The sequence below is a fragment of the Sorghum bicolor genome, chromosome 10 (genome assembly GCF_000003195.3).
Source record: "Sorghum bicolor cultivar BTx623 chromosome 10, Sorghum_bicolor_NCBIv3, whole genome shotgun sequence".
In the NCBI taxonomy this organism is placed as follows: Eukaryota; Viridiplantae; Streptophyta; class Magnoliopsida; order Poales; family Poaceae; genus Sorghum; species Sorghum bicolor.
This window is the reverse complement of record NC_012879.2, coordinates 59,830,284-59,845,100: the sequence shown is the minus strand read 5'-3', so window position 1 is coordinate 59,845,100 and position 14,817 is coordinate 59,830,284. Positions and strand designations below refer to the sequence as shown.

General features: G+C 42.2%; 1 protein-coding gene across 1 annotated transcript; it reads left to right on the top strand.

The window, feature by feature from the left end:
• LOC8064983 (MADS-box transcription factor 16) lies at nt 2,669-7,618 on the top strand. The gene is made up of 7 exons (XM_002438958.2): nt 2,669-3,134; nt 3,290-3,356; nt 3,582-3,643; nt 3,768-3,867; nt 4,417-4,458; nt 6,854-6,898; nt 7,026-7,618. The coding sequence occupies exons 1-7, from the start codon at nt 2,947-2,949 to the stop codon at nt 7,200-7,202; spliced, it is 681 nt and encodes a 226-aa protein (XP_002439003.1). The 5' UTR covers nt 2,669-2,946; the 3' UTR covers nt 7,203-7,618.

The window sequence follows — 14,817 nt, the reverse complement described above, 5'->3', positions numbered from 1 at the left end:
TGTCAAATATACGCATTTTTTTCTCCCAACAATTCAGGCCTTGTTTAATTGGCATTTTTTTTTTGATTTTGGCTACTGTAGGTCTCTCGTTTGTATTTGATAATTATTGTTGAACCATGGACTAACTGGGCTCAAAATATTCATCTCATAAATTATAAGTAAATTATACAATTAATTATTTTATTTATTTATATTTAATGTTTCATGCATGTGCCGCAAGATTCGATGTGACGGAAGATCTTAAAAAATTTTGAAAACTAAACTAAGGCCTTGTTTAGTTCACCCCAGAAACCAAAAAACTTTTCAAGATTCCCCGTCACATCGAATCGCCGCAAGATTCGTTGTGACAGAAAATCTTGAAAATTTTTGGAAACTAAACTTAGGGTCTTGTTTAGTTTCGAAAAGTTTTTTGATTTTGATACTTAGCGCTTTCGTTTGTATTTGACAATTATTATCCAACAATAGGCTCAAAAGATTCGTCTCGTAAATTACAGGTGTAATTAAATTTTATTTTTGTCTATATTTTTAGTGCTCCATACATGTGCCGTAAGATTCATTGTGACGGCGAATCTTGAAAAGTTTTTGAATTTTGAGGTGATTTAAACAAGGGCTGGGAATAAATAAAAATAAAAAGAAGCAGTAAATTCGATAAAGGCAAGCTGGCCCTCTTCTCTGTAGTCAGTGCAATGACATGTCACTTACAAAGCACCAGAAATGGCAACGTGAGCCCAATAACTCATGCCTGGAACTAGAAAGTCGCACGAAGGGTTTCCTCTTCTACTCAAGAGGCGCATGATTGACCGAGCCACCACTGCAGCACAGCAGCAACCAGCTGGAAGAAGCAGCCATCGTCTCGATCGTTCACTCGATCTCGTCCTGTCCGATCAGAATTCAGAACCCGGAGTTACGCGTACATGTCGCGTAAAGATCGAACAGGCCGGCAGCCATTTCTCACCAATGGTTACCGTGTTTGTTCCGCTGATAATTAACGAAAGGTGTTTAATTAGATGGAGGTGACTAGTCATGTGAGCTATAAACTGATCGAGAGCTACAGCCTAGCTAGGAGTGGTTAGCCGTACAGATGCTGCTGTTCCGATCCTTGCTGTTTTGTACTATGGACAATGGGAGTTCTTCGGTTTTTAGTCGGTTGGAAGGTCGATCAATAATTCCATATGCATCTTGCTTCAGACTTGAGAGAACGTGTAGCTAAGCTAGTGCTACTTCTTGTTTGTCCCTCGCCTCACATGTTCATAAATGGAATAGAAACATGCTTTATTTGTAGAAGATGAGTTATTTTTAAGGTATAAGCTAGCAGAGTATTACTAGTATTAGTCAACAGTCAATTTGGTGGTGTTAGGGCTAGGAAGAGAATGTGCCTCAAGTTTTTGATAGTCCATCTAGCTAGCGTGGACGTACAACCAAAGGCTTAGTCGCCTCAAGTCCTATCAGATTTTGCTTTTGGAAAAAAAAAAGTGGTGCTAGAATGTGGATTTAGAGAAACTGATTCTAAAGTATAGCTTGGAAAGCTGATCTTGGAGAGTGTGGCTTTATTTAGGAAAAACTGATTCTCTGTTATAGCTTTTGAAAAGTCAATTCTAGATTGGCTTGTGACATGTAATAGCCCAAAGTGGGGGACCTCAAAATATGATCTCTTGAAAACAACTCCAAACTACCTCAGATTCTTCTTCTTCTTTAAAAAAACAATGTTGTGGAATCTTAGTTTCTTCTAAGGCACACTCTAGAACCATCTTTTCCAAAGCAATGAATCAGGGGATTTATGAACTCAAACTGTGTGTTCAGTATGTCTAAAGTTGTTTTATTTTTGAAGAGACTGGAGGAGCTTGGGAGCCCCTATAAAGAAAATTATTTACGTCTAAAGTTGTAACTATAGCTGCGCGCGGCTGCAACAACTTTAAGTAAAGCGACTTAATAATGAAGTCTAAATTCATTTGTAATGCATGTAAGCTGTGGTCCAGACCTTGTTTGGAACAAAGTTAAATAAAAATACATGCATGAAACATGTACAATCTAATTTCGTTTAATTAGATTCCATTATAAAATATACCCACTACATTACTTGACAACAACAATTATTCATATATATTTCTTCTACAAACTTAAGAGGCAATATAAATGATGACCCAATAATATATGGTGTTGTGTAGAGTGGACGGGGCCAGTGACGTGACGATGTAGGTATAAACAAATAAGAGAGCTAGCTAGCTAGCAGGCTACTACGGTGCATGCTTTGCTTTCAGTCCAGTGCAAATTAAAGGGGTGCATGCATGCATCAGTGTGGAGGCCAACAAGATCGAGAAGAAGCAGTGCCCAAGAAGAGGATCCGGAAGCCAAAACCGTGCTAACCGTTGTGCCAAAAGCCGCCACGGCAGACCGACCGACCGACCACGACCAGACCGATCGTCGACGGATGCATGGCACGGCACGGTGGTGGATTGCAACGCACGCGCCCAGAGCGAGCCGGCCGCGTCAGATCACGGGGCAGGGGGCTGGGCGCGGCCGGCAGTCGCAGGCAGCGACGGCCGGGGCGGGCGGGCAGTGCACGGCACCACACGGCACGGTGCCCCACGCCTTTCACGGATCCGGTAGCTGTCTCCGTCCACGCCGCGCACCGCACCTCGTCCTCTCCACCCCGAATTGCACACGCACACACCTTGTCCTTCCATCCCTTGCCGCACCACCGCCCACCCCCTCCTGCTTATTACCACCACCGGCTCTCTCTTGTGCTGTGCTCAGCTCATCTGCCTCTCCATTTCGTCGTCGTCTTCTTCTTCCTCCTCCTTCGATCTCCACCCATCCACCGCCGGCGCGGCCGGGATCCGCAGCTCGAGACCGACGGTGGAGCGCGGCGGCGAGCATCAGCAGCCGACGACGGCGGAGGAGGAGGATCCGCGCCGCCGCCGTCCCGAGACGCCGCCGCCACCCACGATGGGGCGCGGCAAGATCGAGATCAAGCGGATCGAGAACGCCACCAACCGGCAGGTGACCTACTCCAAGCGCCGCACGGGGATCATGAAGAAGGCGCGCGAGCTCACCGTGCTCTGCGACGCCCAGGTCGCCATCATCATGTTCTCCTCCACCGGCAAGTACCACGAGTTCTGCAGCCCCGGGACCGAGTCAGTACTGCAGCAATTGCTTGCTTCCTTGCTTTGCTTCCTTCCTCATCTTCGTATAGTGTCCATCTCCTACTTATTGCTTGGTTATATTTTGCTTCTGATGATGGTGTCGGTGGCTGATTTCCATGTTCTTGGGCGCCGGTGATTGCCCGCAGCATCAAGACCATCTTTGACCGATACCAGCAGGCCATCGGGACCAGCCTATGGAACGAGCAGTATGAGGTCAGTCATACTCACTCGTCTCCTTTTTCGTCTTTGTTGCTTGCCTGCTGCATATCTCATCTCTTTTGTTTCACTCAAGCAAACCACTCACTCATCACTCGCTGCTTTACTCTTCACATGCATGACATGTCCGTCTATGAGATGATTGATGAGATCTAAATTTCTAAGAAATTTCCATGCTTTTTTGGTTTATATAAATTTCACTATATGCATGTCTCTGTGCAGAATATGCAGCGCACGCTGAGCCATCTCAAGGACATCAATCGCAACCTGCGCACAGAGATTAGGTCATCAGCACGGCCGATAGAACCACTTTCCTCTTCCTTTCTTCGGTTTTATTTATTCGATTTCTGAGCGAGGGATTAATTCGCGATCGAGTCTGAGGCTTGATTTCTGTGTCCATCAAATCAGGCAAAGGATGGGCGAGGATCTGGACACTCTGGAGTTCGACGAGCTGCGCGGTCTTGAGCAAAATGTTGATGCGGCTCTCAAGGAGGTTCGCCATAGGAAGGCACGTACAAACCCTAATCTCTTGCTTCAGCACCTAGCTACTTAGGCAGCTAGCTGGCTTAGATCTATCTCTTCTGCAGACTGATGCGCTCTTCAGATCTACTCATATTTCATGCACCTTGTTTGTAGATCTTTGTGCATGTTTCCTGATTTGGTTTTGAATCTTATTTTTTTCACTATTACATAGATCTCTCTGGCGTGTTTGCTAATTTGTTCGCGGTTGTTTTCTTGTGCTTTATGAAGTTAATTTTTTTTTTGAAGATTTAGGATACTTTACTGGGAGAGATAGATCGATGCATCTCTTGTACACTAATTCAGTTTCAGTGTCGATGCATCTAAGCTATCAGGTTTCTTTTTTTTTTACCTCAAACAAACAACATTTAATTTTGCTTCGATATTTCATTTAGTCTACAAGAGGCTCTTGTCCTAAAAAGAAAAATTGGGATCGGATAGAGAAATGTTGCTTCTAATTTTTAAGATATTTCATCTCATGTCCTTGTTTTCATCTTCCCTACCTCTTTTGCTGATGCTTTTATCATTCGATTTTCAGTACCATGTGATCGCCACACAGACTGAAACTTACAAGAAAAAGGTAAGAAAAACCAAGCATTATCTCTTTAGTATTACACTGCACAAAGATTATCTCATATGTTGTCAATTGGGCAATTTTGAGGGCTAGCTGCCCCCAATTTGTCAAGAAATATATTTATCTGCAACTATACCTAGATCTTCCACCTCCTTTAGTTCTTTGCCGTCACTTGTGACTGGTTTCTTAATTTGGTCTAGTGGACATGCTAATGTTTCCAAAATCAGGTCTATCTGGTGGCCATACTTTTATAATCACCAATTTATCCCTTATCAGGGTATCCAGATTTCTTTTTATCTTATTTAAGTATGTCTTATTTAAAATAAATTATTTACAGCTTCAATAAGATATAAATAACTAATGAATTCCTTATTATCAAATCTCTCCCTGTCAACACCTTAAATCTACCAATAAAACCGAGCAGACATGGAGCCACATCCATCCTCAAATCTTTGTACTTGCAAATTTGACTCTTCAAGCAACCACATCCACCTTCAAAACTTTGTACTTGCACATTTGACTCTTCAAGTAGTGATGAACGCAAATATCTGACAGACACCACCAAGCCTCAAACTGAAATCTGCAAGCTATTGTCCAGTGTACAATAGCATACATATGTTTGTGCATTTCCACACTCAACTCCTTCTCCATGTCAATCTGAGGCTCTACTGAAAGTAGCTCCACGTTGTAGAACTGCTAGATCTTGGTCCATCTCATGTGCTCGCATGCACGCACTCATACACATTGTATGCAATGCTGTATTCAATCAGTAGGCGCATTGGTCTCTGTCTTTTAGAAGCTAGAATGAATTGAGCACGAGCAAGGACACTAGCTGGTGTTGGATCGGAGCATGCATCCATTGATCCATACGCATGCGTCTGCATGCATGTCTCTCTCGTTAAGCCGGCCTGCTAGCTAGGTAAGATTGCCGCCTACAGATCTTGCTTATTATTTGGTCCCCCTGCTATCTGGGAGTAGCATGTTAAGCACTGATTTTTATGATATTGCACCATGGCATGATACACCCACAAATAAGGACCAAAGTGTAGGCTTTATGATTTGCAGAAGTATGGAAATGGAACTCATTAGTATGGAAGTACTTGGGCTTTGATGATTACTGAATGTGTAGTCTTTCAATACGTACACAGCCATGTATGTACTGTGTATTGACTGAAACATATGCATCCAGCTCATCTCCAAATCACCCAAATATTTATCTCTCTCTGGCACCTCACGTCCTCGCCCCCACCATGTGAAGGATATATATGTTGTCGATCGGATACAGATAGTTCACCTTTTTGTTTTGGACAGAAAGCACATCTTTCTTTATTTGAGCCATGAGATATGTGTGTTCTTTCACGTCATAAATATAATTAATACAAACAATTGATTTTTTTCAGAGTTTTCTTCAAGGAAAGGAAGCATTTCTGTTTCTTTTGTACAGAAACTCTCCAATGGGGAATCAAACTAATTGTCAAACAAAGCACCTAATTATTTTTTTATGCATCGGAGCAGGCCTCACTTTGTTAGATCAGCTAGCCCATTACAGTTCAAGTTGAATTGTGTTTTCCCTACAGCATGTCCATATGGTGTCATATGGTGACATGAAGGCTATTATATACAGCATTTGTTATCTTCTCCTCTTCTGTTTGTAGTGTGTAATGCATTTGACTTTTCTTGACCGAGTAGTCACCACTCACCACTTCACCAGCAGGCAAATATGACCACCAAGGCACCAACACATATACACGACCATGTATATAATAGTACCACACTAGCTAGAAATGCTGAGCGAAAACATATATGGCTGGTGTTTAGTAGCATAGTCAAGGGAGAATGCATCCAAATATATATCATCATCGAGCAAACAAAGATGATCTTGTTTAAGCTAGCTATTCCTCATGAACTGAGCTGCTTCATATATCCCAGCAAATGACATTTGCTAGATGGTGGTTGCTTCTTCTTCTTCCTAGAAACTGCAAAGAAGAGAGGCAGTATATATTTTTCACTTTCTCTATTCATTACTCTCTTGGTCCCTAATTAGCCAAAAAAAAAAGTTTGATCGAATTGTATAGAAAAATACTAATGTTTGTGACATGAAATTAGTACAGTTAGATATAAGATGAAATATATTCCCATACCTTACTTTTTTTTGGGTCTAGATGTAGTGATAATCTTTTACTTAAAATTGGTTAAAATTTAAAAAGTTTGACTTAGACTCAGACAGCTCTAAAAATTGGACGGAGGAAGTATTATACACATAACATGGCCTAGCTAGCTTAATGATTTTCCATTTTGTTAGTACTATATATATACATTGATTCTGCAGACCTTGCATTGTTGCTAAATTAATTACACTGCTCGTATGTTGTCCTGTGTGTGCATATACATATACATGCAGGTGAAGCACTCGTACGAGGCGTACAAGAACCTGCAGCAGGAGCTGGTGCGTGATCATGCATTATTACACTACACTAAATAAATCTCAGCTAGCGCTGGTAGATGTGTCTATTAATTTACTTACCTACTGATCATGCATCTGAATTAATCCATTACTGCACACGTGCGTGCAGGGCATGCGCGAGGACCCGGCGTTCGGGTTCGTGGACAACACTGGCGCCGGCGGTTGGGACGGCGCCGCGGCGGCGCTGGGCGGCGGCGCCCCGGACATGTACGCCTTCCGCGTGGTGCCCAGTCAGCCCAACCTGCACGGCATGGCCTATGGCTCCCACGACCTCCGTCTTGGCTAGCATCGTCATCCACAGCCAGCGCTGCCTGCTGCTAGCTAGCTGCATTGCGCGCCGCCATGGGTGCTGCTCCTCCACGGCGAGCACGTACTGCATGCACGCCAATGCAAGTTACTAGCTAGCTAGTTCATGCACCACCAACGCAAGCAAGCAGCAATATAATGCATGCAACTACCGAGGTATTGTAATAACAAATAAGAATTACTGCGAGCCCAATGCTGCAGATGATGAACAGCTTAATTACCGCGCGCTTGTTTCGTGATACCATGCGTAGTCGTCATTATATTCCTGTGGCATGTATGTCGTTTATGATGTGTGTTGTGTGTGTGTTCGAGGAAAATGGTTGTATTCTATTATGATCGTGTGGCATTATATCTATATTGTTGACTCTATTCCTATATGTGAGACTTCATTATCAATGTTCATCAAACAATACATGCTGATGGTTCGATTTTCTTTGTTTGATGATCAGCAATCAACAGTCTGCCTAGTAATAATAATAGTACTTATATTATTACTCCCAAATAAAGAAGAAGAGGCATCGATCCTCAGTCCTCACAAGTCACAAGACAGACAGATACGGCCCACGAGTGAAGTAATCATGGGCAAAGCATCGTCCGGCCCATCGTGGCCTGTTCCGTTTTATTTTGGGCAGGACTACTAAATGGGCCTAAAGCCCTAATACATACCACCACGTCTTTCTTCCTTTTTCTTTTTGTTTTTTTATTAGAACCCTCTTCTGCCTTTCTTTTTTTTTAAGAAGGGTCTTCTCCTTTTTACTACGACCCGTTTTACCCCTTTGTGGTGTACCAGGTTCAACAAGTAGGGAGTATATATATTTTTTACTTGTTTTCTTTTGCACCTGAAATGTCGAGTTCTTCCCCAATTTACTCTTAATAATAATAAAAAGATGGTATTTTTGACTCATTCTAGTCACTAGTATAGCGTGATGCTACTTGTCGGCCTACTCCTACTTTGGAATCCACTGTGGTTCGTGTTGTTCCTCCAAAAAGAGAGAGAAATGCATGCAGTTGAAAAAAGAAGAGAGAGCGAGAGACCCAAAGCAAAAGAGACAAACAGTGTCTTTTCGGCGCCATGTGCTAAGCAAATGCTGCTGCCACTCTTAATCATCATGGGAACTGATTGCGGAATCATCATCATCATGTTGATTGTTTTTTTTAAAACACCAGATGCTCATTTGTCACGAACACTCAGAACTGTACCAGGGTCTACTGCACGGCAACGACTAGAGCAGTGGCAGAACTAGAAATTCATACAACGACTCCAAAGATGATTCTCATTACACCAAAAAAAATTTTACGTGGAAAAACACAGTATTTCTCTACTATAAAAATAAATATTTCTTTGCACTTCGCTGATGAGTTGGCTTCAGCAGGTTTTTCTATAGATTATTAACGAGGTCACTAACTCAGTATATCCACGTCGTTTATCGCTCTTATAAACATCTTTCATATGATCATAATGATTAGATTAGGGTTTATTTTTTGAAATTACACGATACAACGCAGTCGCTCATAACGCACGTATACTAACCATATAGACAAGTGCAGGCTTTTATAACCATTAGGCTACATGTCCTTTGGTAAAAGGATTAGATTAGCTGAAAATGAAATAATGTATAAATAAGTATAAGCACTCTTGACCCCGAGGCGAGTGCTAGACAGCCACCTCCGAGGAATCTAATCAATTGGCTCATCATGCTGGTTGTCCGCGTACAAGAAAACAATAAAAAGGCTGCTTTGGACCGAGAATGGGACGGACTGGGCTTTGGGCTCAAAGGTAACAAACACACCGGCCGGACTTTCTGCAAAAGGGCACCAACAACAAAGGTACATGGGCCGACCTGCCGGCCAGGATATATTTATATTATATATACATATATATATAATAATAACGAAATTAAAGCGACCATCACATGACACCCAACATCTTCCAATATCCCATCACCAGCAGAAAGTAGTATTTGACATTGATTGGAGATAGTATATACTTCGTAATCATACTGTGTCTCATCATAATAAAACTAAAGGTCTTCTCTCTTTATTTCTCTCTTGAAAAAAAGAGACAGTCATGTTCTGTTGTTTCTTTTGGTCGTCTTGGCTAAATGTAATGACAGAAGGCTGGGCTGACAGATTATTCAAACCTCATCATCACAAGATCAGAATTTGTCTTTTCCACAAAACAAGACGAGAGCTTATTAGTTTGGACAGGGCTCACGTTATGTTCAAATCAAAAAAAGAGGATTCTGGAATAAGTAATCTTCTTTTGCAGAGCCACAAGTCAAGGTGTTATAATCGGAGCCGGGCCCACCAGTCGGTGGAAAAAGTGTCTTTTCCCTCTCTCTCTCTCTCTCTCTCTCTCTCTCTCTCTCTCTCTCTCTCCATCTTTCCAACAGTGAGTTTCTAGGTTTGTCCCCTTCTGTTTTGGCCATCTTTGAAGCTGCATCTATCTATCTATATATATCAGCGTGGCCATCTACCAATCACAGCTAGTCAGCAGCACAAATAAAATTCAAAAAAGCTCTGTCTGGATAGTATGATCGATACATCTTAATCATGTTGTAAGATTGCAAACTTCGGTTGTAAGGTTTAACTTTGCATCTGGACAAGTGTTTTGTTAGTTCGTAATCACAGGTAGCTATCAAATTTACGATCCATACCCATGTGCAATGAACAGCCTGCATTTATGAGCAGTTCCATTTCCCAATTTCAGGTTGTTGTTGTAGGCAACAAACTTTTTATCATCATACCAGAAACAAAGTACAACTGATATATATATTTTTAGATAATGAGTATGTGGGAAGGGACTTGTACTTTGAAGAGATAGGGCCTCGTAACAAAGCTTTCAAGGAGGACATAGCGCTGATGCGTCATTATTATTGGCATCGGCATGAAGTCAAGCAAGACTTTCACCTAAGAGTCCCCTCCCCAAATACAAGGTTGTCGTCGCCGTGTCCTGTCGCTGGAATCCCACAAGGTAGCATACCGAGTTGGATGGCGCAAAACAAGACAAATAGCTATTACACGTCCACGGGAGCCACCTCTATCTGAATGTCGCCTAAGGTTGGCAGTGGGCTGGGTTTGATTCGGATATCCGTGGGTTCGGGTCTAGCAGTTTCAGTTTCAGGACAATTTTGCACCCACGGATTTTTAGGTTCGCATACCCAAAAGGTTGCCGGTTCGAGGCGGTTCACCATTTTCACCTGCAAAGCACCATCGGGGCCCCAAAATAGTAGAGCCCACTAACAGCCCATCCACCACACATGGGGATGCCACCTCCATCCATGGCCCTCACCAAGGGAAGTCGCACATCCAAATATATGGCGTCGCCCTTGACCAGTGCCCTAAATCCGCGCTTGAACTGCCACAACCCACAATAGAGAGGGAAATGTTGTCATCGTTGCCATCTTGGCCGCCTGAGCTTCTGACAGCACGCTAGGACGGCAACGAGGCTTGTGTTGGAGGGGAAGAGGTCGGTAATGTGGGGACTATGGTTTCTGCCGAAGCCGTCCTAGGTGCATGGTGTAGGTGTGGTGGTGGTTTTCGGTTTCTTGGATCTACTACCCACTACTGTATTTTGAATAGACAATCGTAATTGTCGCCTTGGCGTTTTTTTGTCGAATGCACATCTTTGGCAGTGATGCCCATTTCATAAAATAAAATAAAAGGAAAAATACATCCCTCACGCCGTGGAGCACTATCCACGCCAGCCATGGCTAAGGCTGGATCCACCACATGCATTGGGGGTGAGGGAGCGAGTGAAGGATATAACTCTGCAATAGAGATAGGGAGTTAACAGTGTGAATAAAACTTTCTGTTTTTTTTAGGACTAGGAGAGTCACTAGGGGTTGGTATAGTACAACCCGGCAATGATACCTATCACTAGCAGTCTGTATGACAAGTAGTGAGATAATCATACATAATTGAGCATTACCAAACAATACATTTATAAATATTAATTAGTTGGATGCATAGTTCAGCAGCAGCAAGAGGACACGGAATTGATGGGCCATATTCATAGGTTACGTTGCTTTCCTAACCGGTGCAAGAGATCAAAAATCTCACAACGTCAACTATAGGGTCTAGATACTACCTACTATTATGTTAGGAAAACAGATTGTTCGATTTGGAAGGCTCTAATTAATTCTGTAAGTAGTTAGCTGTGCGCACTGCACGGTCTCAATCGGTTTAGTTTTGATGGTTCTTTCTTCGTTCTTCACACGCTATGGCTAGCTAGAGATCGATACACACTTTACACCAGTTATGCTAGATTGATGTGTGCATAGGTAGGTTTGACACTGAGCAGATATAGGAAAGATATACATATGTGGACAAATTAACAACCTGTTAAGAGATTTGCTCAGCTAAGCAAGCTTAATTATTGCATCGGCACATAATAAGTACATCTATCATATCCTATCAATGACACAAATAATGAAAATTAGAAAAAGAAAGCAGAAAAATGTTCACTAAAAAATGCTACTGCTACGAGACGACGGAGCAACGAAGTTCTAAACCTGAAGTCCTAAGCTACTAGTTCTTTATGGGAGTAAAATGTATTTGATTGGTGCCTACCAGGCATCAATATTTCTAGCTGTTAGATGACTGAAATTGATGGCACGAGGTTGTCGCCTGGCAGGCAGCCTTGGCTGCCAGCTCCCACGAAAGACGAAACATATCCTAACAGCGTCGTCTTAGTGTAGTCTACAACTCTACATGTATATGCAGGCTGCAGAGGCATTCTATATGAAAATATATATTTCCAAAGTACTCCCTCTATGGGGGAAAAAAATGCAATTCTCGTTTTTGGAGGAATGATTTTCTTTTTCAAGTTTAACGAGGTTTATAAAAAAACATTTATATTTTAAATATGTTATTATAAAAATATATTATATATATGTCTAATGATATTTATTATGCGTCATAGATATTAATATATCAAAATAAATTTCTTACAAATTTTGTATTGTTTGACCATTTGAGAAACTAGAGTTATTACATGTTTTTTTTTTGTTGGAGGAAGCTAGGCTATGATTAAGCAACGACGACGACAGAGTGGGTAAGGAATCGAGAAGGTTCCTACTCGCAAAAACCAAGTTAAAGCTGGCCGTAATTTGCGCTATCTAGCTAGAAAAAGTTGAGTGGGATCGGAGGCCTCGACATGGTAGCCGACAAAACGAAAGAAGCATCCACCCATCTATCCATCGGCCATGGCAGTTTGTTAATTACAGTGCTCCTAAACTAATTAACAAACAGGAGCCGTACAGTGATGTCATGATCACATAGAGACAGTATGTGTACTATACAGCGCCATAATTAGGTCAGCAGCTGAATCCACCACTCTTCATGCACCTTTTTCACAAAATGTGGTGAGAGAAATCCTGGCCAAAGCAAATGTGAGTACTCCTGCGTAAGTTATGTACCGTTTGGATACCTATGGATTTTAAGAATCCTGATAAAAAAAATCTTAGAATTTTAGAATCTCTTCTGAACCGTCTACATGCTACTAGATTTTATCACAGAAACATGAAATCCAATTAAATATATTAGGTCCCATTTGGATCCTTGGAATTGAACTTATTCTAATAGTTATAATCTAGATATAAATGAATTAAGTTAATATGGTTTTATATTTGTATCTTATTGTTAGCCTTATAAGAGAGATACTTATATGTTGCATTTATACTTTAGGAAAATGAGTTGAAAGGTGTGCTACAAGTTGGAGAATAGAAACAAATTTAAAGCACGCGGTGATCTATAGAATTAATTTGTATCTCTCACCTTATGAATTTAAGATTAACTTAATTATATATGAAATTGAGAAAGTTATAGAATGTTAAATTCCAAACCAAATCATCTAATCCATTAAGTAGATTTCAAATTCTTCCAAAATGGAAAATCCAAACGGCTCCCTAAATTTTTGTTATCTACTCCTATTCTTAAAATCTCTAAGGACCAAACGGTAAGTAGTACAGCAGTAAGCAAGTTTGAATTCATGTTGTTTCAGAGAAGGAAAAACTGATGATGGTGATGAGGAGGAGGATGATAATTGAAGTGAAGGCGTACTGTGCGATGATTGTCGAGGCCGCCAGCGTACGGCCTTGTATAGTTCCGAAAAGTGAAAAGTTTTCGGTACTGTAGTACTTTCGTTTGTTTGTGACAAATATTATCCAATTATGGACTAACTAGGATCAAAAGATTCGTCTCGTGATTTACAGCTAAACTGTGTAATTAGTTTTTATTTTCGTCTATATTTAATGTTTCATGCATGTCCTACAAGATTCGATGTGACGGGGAATCTTGAAAACTTTTTGATTTTTAGGGTCAACTAAAACGTATTTGTGTCCGGCCGGGTTCTGACAAGCACTACTGAACTGGATCTGGCTTTGCCGTTGCCGGGCGCGCACTCGTGTCAGAGGAGTTCAGAAGAAGGTGGAGAGGACCACGCAGCGCAGGCAGAGGCAGCAGGTAGCTAGAGGCTGCCCCAGCCAGCCGGAGAGGAGCATGCAGTGCAGTGCAGTGCAGCAGACTGGCTCACTGCATGCATCCAGTGCAGGTGACAACATGCATTGGAAGCGCCCCTGTGTCTCCGTCCTACCCGCTTCACGGCTTCACCATTCACCGGCCGGTCAGCCGGCGGCCCATCCACCACCGTCCATGCCATGCCCATGCTATTGCTATGCGATCCACCCATTCAATTCAGTCAGGCAGAGAGGCTGGCACCTGCAGCCGCAGCTAGCAGAGAGATGGGTGGCCGGCCGCCTTGCTCTCTGAGCCTGGCGCAGTCGTCGTGCTCTGCTTGCCTCGCCGTCGCCGGCTAGCTACTACAGTATATAGCTGCAGCTCGGAGCAGTTAATTAGCAGTAGGGTACGACGTGGAGATTGTGCTCTCCGGCCGGCCCTCGCCGGCCGGCCGCCGGCACAGTGTACAGTATCCATCATATCCCCGGCCTGTGCCTGTGTGTGCACTGTTCCATGTAAAATACCAGCACGTACGTACTCAGCTTGCAACAGTGAACGCAAGCAGCAGGGCAGGGCTGGCATCGCCATGCATATATATATATGTGATCTGATCGATGATGGAAGCTCGATCGCTAAAGCCGGGAAATTTTGTCTCGCTCATCAAGAGGGCCGCAGGTGCATCGTGCAGTGGGTGTGCTTCTGTTTTTTCTTTTTTCTGAACTACTATGCATTACTGTTGACTTGAGCTGTTCATACTACACAGTGCATGCATATACTCTGGGTTTGAACGTCAACTGAAATTATTGTAACAAGATTAGCCCTTTGTGCAGCTACTATACCTAGGCTAGCTGTACTACCTTGAGCCCCAAAAAGATGTATACACAACTCGATCGATCTGGGTTTGGAATGAGTAAGCTTATTAATTTATTAAGTATGACTAAGTTTGTTTATAAAAAGTATTTGTCAACATTTAATTTATAACGACTCTAGGTAGATTTACACCGTGAAAGTACATCCCTCGATGATAATACTTCCTCGATATCATAACTGTTAGTAATTTTTTTATATAGACTTAGTTACAGTAAAACTTGTTTGCATTGGCTCCTCAAAAACGAGAAGTGCATTATTATTGGACG

Excerpts from the sequence above, each read along its gene's own strand:
- LOC8064983 (XM_002438958.2), top strand. The coding sequence starts at position 2,947 with ATGGGGCGCGGCAAGATCGAGATCAAGCGGATCGAGAACGCCACCAAC. Across the intron at positions 3,868-4,416 it reads AGGAGGTTCGCCATAGGAAG|TACCATGTGATCGCCACACA; the intron begins GCACGTACAAAC and ends TTCGATTTTCAG. Across the intron at positions 6,899-7,025 it reads AGAACCTGCAGCAGGAGCTG|GGCATGCGCGAGGACCCGGC; the intron begins GTGCGTGATCAT and ends ACGTGCGTGCAG.